This window comes from Cebus imitator, unplaced genomic scaffold (assembly GCF_001604975.1).
Source record: "Cebus imitator isolate Cc_AM_T3 unplaced genomic scaffold, Cebus_imitator-1.0 Scaffold120, whole genome shotgun sequence".
NCBI classification, from domain to species: domain Eukaryota; kingdom Metazoa; phylum Chordata; class Mammalia; order Primates; family Cebidae; genus Cebus; species Cebus imitator.
This window is the reverse complement of record NW_016107435.1, coordinates 1,322,593-1,333,218: the sequence shown is the minus strand read 5'-3', so window position 1 is coordinate 1,333,218 and position 10,626 is coordinate 1,322,593. Positions and strand designations below refer to the sequence as shown.

The 10,626-nt window shown below is 39.9% G+C and overlaps 1 protein-coding gene across 2 annotated transcripts in view; it reads right to left on the bottom strand.

Moving 5' to 3' along the window:
• The window catches only part of SLC7A2 (solute carrier family 7 member 2), a 69,278-nt gene that overhangs the window by 8,299 nt on the left and 50,353 nt on the right, over positions 1-10,626 (bottom strand). The window contains exons 7-10 of one of the 2 annotated variants that reach the window (XM_017539637.2): positions 7,400-7,536; positions 3,771-3,873; positions 1,665-1,870; positions 97-263 (exon numbers count right to left, since the gene is read on the bottom strand). In XM_017539637.2, the coding sequence (XP_017395126.1) occupies positions 97-263; positions 1,665-1,870; positions 3,771-3,873; positions 7,400-7,536 (613 nt within the window). Of the gene's footprint in view, positions 1-96; positions 264-1,664; positions 1,871-3,770; positions 3,874-7,399; positions 7,537-7,783; positions 7,924-10,626 lie in introns of both variants that reach the window. The other variant, XM_017539636.2, reaches the window with a different exon arrangement.

Below are 10,626 nucleotides of genomic sequence, written 5' to 3'. Positions count from 1 at the left end.
AAAAAAGCAAAGAAAAGAAATAACTCAGCAAATTAATTATACAGAGAAAATGAACACAATATTATATTTTGGGTCTGCAATCCTCACTACACATACCATGAAGGCTACTTTTTGCTGATTCTGGGGCTGCCTCCAGATGGTGAGAACGATGGCAATGCTGAGAACAAGAAACAGCCCAAGGAGAGCAAGGCTCCAGGCCTCCAGCTTGGAGATGGCGTGAACTCCATAAGTGGTCAAGATACTCAGGCCCAACACGAGAAAAGCTGCAGGGGTGATGTGTAGAAAACACAGTCAGCACACCATGATCTACCCAGATTGGTTGGTGCAAACAGCGTATTCTGACAAAACATCCAGTTCTGTACACATCTAGTTGGCTAAATACAAAGAGTTTTCACCTTGCCCTTTCTTCTTCACTGAGGAGAGAGATGTTCAGTTGCACAGATTTAAGAAACATTGCTCATTTGCTCTTTACTCTCTCCTCCTTAGAAGCCAACCACCCCACTTGATGTTACTGACTTGCATTATCTGCTCGTGTGCTAACTGTGTCCTCATTGGCTACTCTTAGACTAGGATGCTCTTAGGGATGGATACTTACCTTTTTTTCAAATGAGAAATGGCACATCTGGTTATTTTAAGCTATTTTAAACATGGACTGTGATATGGTTTGGCTGTATCCCCACCCAAATCTCATCTTGAATTGTAGCTCCTGTAATTTCCATGTGTTGTGGGAGGGACCCAGTGCAAGATAATTGAATGGTATGCAGTTTTCCCCATACTGTTCTCATGGTTGTGAATAAGACTCATGAGATCTGCTGGTTTTATAAGGGGAAATCCCTTTTGCTTGGTTATCATTCTCTTGCATGCTGCCACGTAAGATGTGCGTTTCACCTTCCACCATGATTGTGTGGCCTCCTAGCCACGTGGAACTGTGAGTCCATTAAACCTCTTCTTCTTTATAATTTACCCAGTCTTGGGCATGTCTTTACTAGTAGTGTGAGAACAGCCTAATACAGACCGCTAACGTACACAAATGATACATCATCTGCATCTCTTCTCCTTGTTTTGGAGAATGACATCACCACCCCATCTCTGACCATCAAGTCTGCTCTAGAGGACACTCCCATTTGCTTTGAGAACTCTGTGCTTCCCTACTTGCTACCAATCATCCTGCCCTGTAAAACCCAGTAAGAGTAAGGATTGCCTCTCTTGGCACCCCAGGTGCCCAGTGGAGTGCCTGGCACACAGGCAATGTTCAGTAAATGTCACTGAAAATATGAATGATTATGTCACTGTGAGTGAACAAACAAGGACTTTCTATATTATTGGACAATTTCACTGGGTTCCAGTCAGGTTACTGGCAGAGGTACCTGGCATGATACTTCCACCCAACGGTGAAATAACGACTAATGAATGTGCCAGTTTGTACTTCTGTCACTCTTGTCTTGAAGTATTCCTTCCTCTTTTCTTCAATTATCAAGATATGATAAATTTATACGGGTCATATAAAGATGATCTCCACTGCTGGTGATGCTTTCAGTAAAAATTTCAGGGTGGTTGCTAATATATTCTAGGGCAATGTGAGGCCCTCTGTGCTCTTCCACATCATGCCAGCTCCACTCACACACATCTTCTGGGTCTGTACAATGTACGCAGAGAAGACTTACCCAGGAATCCTACTAGAAAGCTCACAAGAGAAGCTGACTGCTGTGTCGGCAGTGGGGAGGGGCAGAAGAGGGTCCGCACACTGAAGCCCTGTCTTTGCAGCATGGTGACCTGGGACTCACTCTTCGAGGCTGCGTTGGGACACAATCCCAGACCATCTTTCTCAGGAGAACATTTGGGCTGCTCGTAAGATAAGCCAGGCTGGTACCTATTCCCAAACAAACATCTATGTCTTTATTGTCAAACAGACATTTGACCCAAGTGAAACTAGCACCTAAAACCTGAAGACATCATACAGAGTAATAGTGTGTAGAGTAAATCAACACTTATGACTCCAGCCCCAGAGCATGCTGAGCTACATGGCAAACCTTTTCAATAAAATATCTGCAGCAAAACATCCACATTTCCCCTAGTAGTCATCTAATCACAGTAATGTATTAGATGGCACAAGAAAGTGAAGTTGTAAAGTAAGGCGATCGTGATAAAAGGATGATTATTCTGAAATTATCTATGTCCAAAGGAAATGTGGCTCATGAAAACGGCGCAGGAACGCTGGGTAAATTTCAGTTGTAAAATAATGCAGTCACCAGTTTGGCATTCAAAGGCCTCATCACAATCTGTCTTCCTGGCCTCGTCCTTCCCTACCCATTCTTCTAGCTATACCCAGACAAGCTCATCTGGCCACTGTGCCACCTCTACACCCAGTGCATGCCATTTTCCTTTATTACTTTATCCTCCTCCTCTATAGCGTATATCAAGACATCAGCCTTGATATGGTGTGGCTGTGTCTCCAACCCAAATCTGCCCTTGAACTGTAGTTCCCAAAAGCCCCATGTGCCATGGGAGAGACACAGTGGGAGGTAATTTAATCATGGGAGTGGTTACCTTCATGCTGTTCTCATGATAGTGAGTTCTTAAAAGATCTGATTTTTTTTTTTTTTTAGATGAAGTTTCACTCTTGTTGCCCAGGCTGGAGTGCAGTTGCGCGATGTCAGCTCACTGCAACCTCCCCATTGGGTTCAAGTGATTCTCCTGCCTCAGCCTCTGGAGTAGCTGGGACTACAGGTGCCCGCCACTACACCCTAAGGGGCTTTCCCCCTTTTTGCTCCACACTTCTTCCTGCTATCTTGTGAAGAAGGGTGTGTTTGCTTCCTCTTCCACCATGATTGTAAGTTTCCTGAGGCCTCTCCAGCTCTGCAGAACTGTGAGCCAATTAAATTTCTTTCCTTTATAAATCACCCAGTCTTGGCTATGTCTTTATTAGCAGTGTGAGAATGGACTAATAACAAGCCTGCTTCTCCACGTAGTGTCTGCCCCAGGCTTTTCAGTATGGCCTCTTCACCTTCTGGGCAGCCTTTACTTATTTTTGAAAGCAACGTTTTCCTTCCATATAAAGAAAGATGCTCACTGAGAAAAAATACATGAAAGTATACAGGAGAAATTTAAAACCAGCCATGATACTACCACCCAGTGTTAATCACTGTTAGTACTTTGGTGCAATTTCATCCAGGCATATAATGTCTATGTAGGCATATATGATTTCTTCATGTAAATTTATTATTTAAATAAGTTCAGATACTATATATACTGTAATTTTGTATCCTGAAATGGATATATTTCTCCATAAAATTAAATACCATTTTATTTGCTGTAGAAGGGTCCACTGAATAAATGTAGCCTCATTTATTTAACCATTCCCCTAGTGATATTCAGGTTAGTTTTCATTTTTTCACTATTGTGAATTACTTTTTCCGTAAACATCCTTTACATACATCTGTGTGTGCCTCTGATTAAATCTTTAGCACAAAAATTTTAACAATTGAATTAATGGAACAAAAAGCATAGCATTCTTAAGTGTCTTTGAACATTATGAGAAATTGCCTTTCATGTAGATTAAGCCAACCTATCCACTAATGGTCAACTTGTAATTGATTCTTTGCTAAAGACCAGATATGCTTCTTCTACTTTTCATTGCTATTTTGATGGATGTGACCTCTCACCTTGATGAGACAGCTGGCTCCCTGGAAGCCAGGAGAGTGAGGGCTCAATACCTGACTCCCAGAGCCCCTCACGCATGGTACACCCTACAGAACCACCAGGCGACTCACCTGAGGATGAGAACACAGGCTGCCACCAGAGAGTATGCCATGAGAGTGCCAATGGACATCATGTCCACAAGTGCCTTCAGGTCAAAGAGAAAGGCCATCAAAGCTAGGGGGAAAAGAAAAGAACGGTGAAGCAAATGGCCCAGGAGGAAATTCCATACAGTTATTAACGTTCAAGCCAGGGACATCTGACTGCTACTTCATTTGGGTACTAACGATTAGTCAAGAAGACTATTGAAAATGTATCTCTCACAGTTAAGATGTTCTTAGGGTCCATATAATCTGTTGATAGGACTTCAAAAGCCCTCAGGTCTCTAGCATCTACAAGGCACATTCTACTTTGATTACTTAAAAAATATTTGGCCTGACAAAGAGTGAAAACATTACATGACAGAACACTGTCTTTGATGTTTCAGAAGAAAAATACTGCTAGGAAACACTGGCTAGCTCGTTTTTTAAAACCACAAAAAAAAACATTCAAACAGAAGGAACTTTCATTATAGTATTACATAACCACTTTACTTTCCAAGTGCATTGAGTTACATACAGCTCAATTTTTTCTTTTTTTTTGAGACAGGATCTCACTTTGTCACCCAGGCTGGAGTGCGGTGGTGCAATCTTGGCTTACTGCAATCTCCACCTCCCTGGTTCAAGCAATTCTCATGTCTCAGCCTCCCAAGTAGCTGGGACTACAGGTACGTGCCACCACACTTGGCTAATTTTTGTATTTTTAGTAGAGGTGGGGTTTCACCATGTTGGTCAGGCTAGTCTTGAACTGGCCTCAAGTGATCCAGCGGCCTTGGCCTCCCAAAATGCTGGGATTACAGGTGTGAGCCACAGTGCCCAGCCTGACTCAAAATTATTTTAGTAATTCTGATAAAATAAAGTAATTTTCAGTTAAATTATGTTTCTGAAACAGGCTAAATGCTATTATGCATTCCAGGTAGACTTTCTAGATCTGAGACATCAACTTCTGGTCCTGCACACCAAATCCCAAAATATTAAGAGGCAAAAAAATATTTTAAAGATTAACTTCCACGAAACAACTGTTTTCTCCACTGAAACATCAAAATAGTGACACTATTAACTTGAATTTAGCCTACAGTTTTCCCTGTCACAGTAAGTGGATAACATCACATTCCATTTATATGGTGTTTCAGATCCCTCTACAAGACTGAAACCTCTGTGATCTCATTTTACCTTCGAGTCAATGATCCTATGAGATGGGAAATCAGTTAGGTTTAGCTATATAAAATGGCTGGATTTGACAATGTTTGACCCCAAACTCAGCAATTGTGAGTGGTTTTTCTAACAGGATTATCCCCATCTTAGAGACAGGCTAACTTAGCAAGGCCACAACTACCCATCAGGGGCAGAGTTCCCCTCATCCAACAGCCCCATGTTCCTGCTACAAGATCACATTGTTTCTTTTAACACATCGCATGCCTCACTTTGAAAATTCCTTGCTGGGCTTGGAAGTTCACACCCATAATCAATCCCCGCACTTTGAGAGGCCAGGGCAGGCAGATCACCTGAGTTCAGGAGGTTGAGACCAACTTGGCCAAAATGGTGAAACCCCATCTCTACCAAAAATACAAAAATTAGCTGGGTATGGTGGTGCGTGCCTGTAATCAGAGCTACTCAGAAGGCTGAGGCAGGAGAATCTTTGAACCCCGGAGGCGGAGGTTGCAATAAAACAAGATAGTGCCATTATACTCCAGGCCTGGGTGTCAGAGGAAGACTATGTCTCCAAAAAAAAAAAAAAAAAAAAACACACGAAAAGAAAATCTTCATTGCTCATATATTTATACATCAGATTATTACAATTTTGGTATGTTTAAAAATCATAGCCAAATAAGGTAGCCAAAAGAGAAGAAAATAATCAATTGTCTCTACAAGCTCTCTGATCCAAGTTAAAAACAAAGTATAAAATAACAAAAATATTTTAGAGCATTTTAAAAAATGGTCTAATTATCTTCTTTTAATTATTAATTTTAATATCTTAATATGCCACCAAATTAAGTTCTTCCTGAATGGAGGAGAATAAACTTTTTAAAATTCTGGATTATTACTGAGAAGTATTTTACTGGAAAAAGAAAAATTTTAATGAGTTACATAAAATGAATGACTCTTTGTCAAAAAAGTATTTATAAACTACCTTTAATATCACGTATTGTTTAAAAATCAAATGGGTACCGAGTGCAGTGGCTCATGCCTGTAATCTCAGTACTTTGGGAGGCTGAGGCAGGCAGATCACCTGAGGTCAGGAGTTCGAGACCAGCCTGGCCAAAATGGAGAAACCCTGGTCTACTAAAAATACAAAATTAGCCAGGTGTGGTGGCACATCTGTGTAATCCCAGCTACTCGGAAGGCTGAGGCTGAGGCTTGAACCTGGGAGGCAGAGGTTGCAGGGAGCCAAGATTGCGCCATTGTACTCCAGCCTGGGCAACAAGAACAAAACTCCATCTCAAAAAATAAAATAAAATAACATATAATGGACTTGACATCATCTAGTGCAAATCTTTATTTTAGGGGGGCAGAAATCTAAGCCTGAGAAAATAAGTGACTTGACCTGCTAATATGTGTTTAAGAAAGGGCCAGATTTATAAGAAAATGTTTACAACGTGAAGTGTTTAAACAAATACATTCTGACCTTGAAAAAAATTCCATTTCATACAGAATGAAGCACTAGCTTTTTCTAACCTAATTTCCCAACAATTCAGAGCCTCAACACAATTGTCATTTTGGTTTGAATTTCTAGCACCAAGATTGTTCATTATTTTATGTATAAAGCTTACTAAAATCTTCCTTTTGTTTCCTGTAACAGCACGTCTAAGGCCATTCTCTGGATCTAGAACGTCATTGAAAATTTCTGCATGGGATAAGAATCTGGCCAAAGGTATTTTAACGGATATTAAGATGTGCCAAAAGACTAGCAATCTGGATTTTCTGAACATACTTTAAGTACGAAAACTGTTGAAGGGAAAAATAGATTCCTAATGGAGCCTGAGAGGACGTATGTGTTTGTTGTAACTGTTGGATGGCTGTGATGGCCCTAAAAGCAAAGATGCCCACCATACTGAGGACAGTGATTACAAGGGCCAAGCACAAATTCTCTTGGACATTTCTTATTAATAATGGGTAAAGTTTAGCATTTCAAAAATCCTATGGTCCTTTAGCAATAGTCAACATATATCCTAGAACAAAAAATTAAATCATTATTTTAAAATTAATATTTCAAAAATTAAGCAAGAATTCCTTAATCAAAAGTTTATGCATCAATAACAGAATTTTGTGTGCTAGTTCATCAGAAACGCAATCCATGATATTTAGTGAAGAGCCATTATAACCCTTTGCATATTTGTTAGAGCCCAAAAGATTAAAATAACAAAACAGTAAAAAAAACAAAAACAAAACAAAAAAAAAACCCCAAGGGTCAATTAAGAATGCACTTCAGTATATCACTGCCACCACGATTTTCAGATGTTAATACCAATGCTCACATACTAATTTATCAGTGATTTTGTTTTTTTAACTTACATGCACAGCATGCAGACCCTCTTTATAAGTCCATGCATGCGAATTAAATGTTCCAGTCCAATGCTCAAGAAGCCTCAGTCTGTAAAGCTTACCAGAAATGACCCCTGCAGTCAACGTGGCAGCAACTGGTGACTGCCTCTTACTCACTCTGGCAAGAAATCTAAACAGTAAGCCATCCCGGGCCATGGCAAACAGAATTCGGGGTAAAGGAAACATAGAACCCAGAAGACTAGAACAGAAAAATGCAAAATCCACACATGAGTTATTTTAAGGATTATTCTAGACAGGCATACACAGGTAAAGACTGGACACATGAAAATGCAGAACCAAAATATTCAAAATAGGAAACATTCACAAAAAAAGTGACCGAGCTTCACATAAATCAATACAGAAAACCACCTAGCTTTGTATTTTTAATGCAGGGTCCTTGATGAAAAAGATTCCCCTTTTCGTAAGAAAAGTCAACTCTCTCTCACCTGCCACCGCACCCGATGATAAAGTAGCAATTATTGGTGTCTTCGTTTTGGAATTGATTTGAGCTAGACATTTGAAAAGCAACCCATCCTCCGCCATAGCATAGATTACACGAGGCATTGGAAAAATGGATCCAAGAAGACTGAATAAAAAGCAAACACATGCAGTATGGCAAACATTCATGCAAGATTACATCCCTGAACTGAAATAAAGTAACTGTATAGTATTCAGCATGACAGTTGTAATCATCAAGTCACATTATTTATATTAATAATTATGTCATATTATTTTTAAATGCATTATGATTGGGCATTTACAAATATTTGCTAATATTTACCATTGTGCTACTCATTATTCTGTTACAGATAAGTACCCAGTGAAACTACCGGACTAAAAACAATATTGCAAGTAATTTGTGTGTACCCACGATTATTATCAAATTAAAATTAAGCAATTAAGACTTAACCAAACCAATATTAAGGCATTTTTAGCAGCAGCAGCTTAGAAAATAAAATTACTAATTTGTTATGTAATTAAAGACTAAGTAATTTTTTTCATAAGCAATAATTGCAACCTTTATTCAACAATGATATATTTTTGCATTTATTGTACTAGTATTTTTTCTCATACACTTTGATCTTGGGTCAAACTAGTAATAATTCCCAACATCATAAGATAATCAAGATAGAAAAAGGCAAAGAAGATCAATTTACATAAATGTAGTATACAGAGGTGGTCATAGTGAAAAGTTATCAACTGAAGTTTAGTAAGACAGTTTTTGCTTGAGATGTTCGGAATTACTTTTGTCTACCAGCTGTACCATTTCATATGTTACTTAGTAGTGAAAAATAACCATGTAAGAGAAAACAAAAAAAAATTCTGTTTAAAAATGCAGCTTATTTATTTATTTATTTATTTATTTGTGGCAGGGTCTCACTCTGTCACCCAGGCTGGAGTGCAGTAGTGCCATCATAGCTCCCTGTGCCCACAAACTCCTGGGCTTCTTCCACTTGTCTCTCAAATAACTGAGACGGGGACTAAAGGTGCATGTCACCATGCTCAGCTAATTTCTTGATTTTTTTTTTTTTTAGAGACCCAGTCTTTCTATGCTGCCCAGGCTGGTCTTGAACTCTTCCTTAAGTGATGCTCCTGCCTTGGTGTTCCAAAGTGCTGGGACTACAAGAGTGAACCACCCACACTGTGTCTGGCCCTTCTTTATCTTTAATAAGGCTCTGCTGAGCTTGGCCATAGATGAATCTTTGTCCATCCCTTCTAAGGCCAGGGCGGCCTGGTATTTTCACAGTTCAGACTTTTGAAATTACTTAAAGCGATTCAAAATAAACCTCAAAGCTGGGTGTAGTGGCTCATGTCTGCAACCCTAACACTTTGGGAGGCTGAGGCGGGAGGATCACTTGAACTCAGGCGTTCAAGACCAGCCTGGGCAGCTTAGTGAGACCTCGCCACTACAAAAAATAAAAAGTTAGCCAGGTATGGTGTTACAAGCCTGTATCCTAGCTACTCAGGAGGCTAAGCTGGGGAGATCACTTGAACCCAGGAGTTTGGCCCTCAGTGAACTATGACCGTGCTACCATACTTCAGCCTGCTCGACAGAGTGAGACCCTGTCTCAAATAAATAAATAAACAAATAAACAAATAAATAAACATCAACACTATTAGATGGCTGAGAAACCAAAAGTGTCTAGTCGCTACTTAATATTTTCTTAACTAGAAAATAAAAGGGAGTTTGGGGGAAAAAATAAAGCTAGGCTGCTGAATTACACCAAAAAGCTTCTTTTTCTACTTTCAGACTTTTACAACATTATTTTCAGTTAAAAAATTACTAACCTGGCAAAAAGATTAATTTTCTCTTTATCAGACTCTTCTACTGTATGGCATGACACAAAACTGGAATGAAGTATCTTACTCATAATCATATGTTAATTAAAATAAGGGTTGCTCAGGAAACCAGGGAAATGAGTTCTAAAGTATTCAAACAAGCAGCTACTGGAAATCTGAAAACTTGGGATTCAACAACCCTATCTCTTCACATGTTTACATGAATTTCCACCATTAATTTAAGAATGATAATTTCTACCTGCCGGGTGTGATGTGTCAAGCCTGTAATCCCAGCACTTTGGGAGGCCGAGGCAGGTGGACCACGAGGTCAAGAGATTGAGACCATCCTGGTCAACATGGTGAAACCCGGTCTCTACTAAAAATACAAAACATTAGCTGGGCATGGTGGCACGTGCCTGTAATCCCAGCTACTCAGGAGGTTGAGGCAGGAGAATTGCCTGAACCCAGGAGGCAGAGGTTGCGGTGAGCTGAGATCGCGCCATTGCACTCCAGCCTGGGTAACAAGAGCAAAACTCCGTCTCAAAAAAAAAAAAAGAATGATAATTTCTATTTTCTATTTTCAGACCAACTTCACTCTGACTGGTGCTAAGAGGAAAAAGTCTCCATGTTTCACAATAAAAAACATATTATATTTAAAAAAGACAAAGCACATGGCGTCCACTCACACAGAATCAGTATTACTTGAACAGAGGTAGCAAATGTGAGGTCTGTGCATGCATTCTCAGATGTCTGAAGAACTATAAATATCAGCCAGGTACAGTGGCTCACGCCTGTAATCCTAGCACTTTGGGAGGCTGAGTTGGGCGGATCACCTGAGGTCGGGAGTTTGAGATCAGCCTGACCAACATGGAGCAGCTCCATGTCTACTGAAAATACAAAATTAGCTGGGCGTGGTGGTGCATGCCTGTAATCCCAACTAATTGGGAGGCTGAGGCAGGAGAATTGCTTGAACCTGGGTGGCAGAGGTTGCAGTGAGCTGAGATTGCAC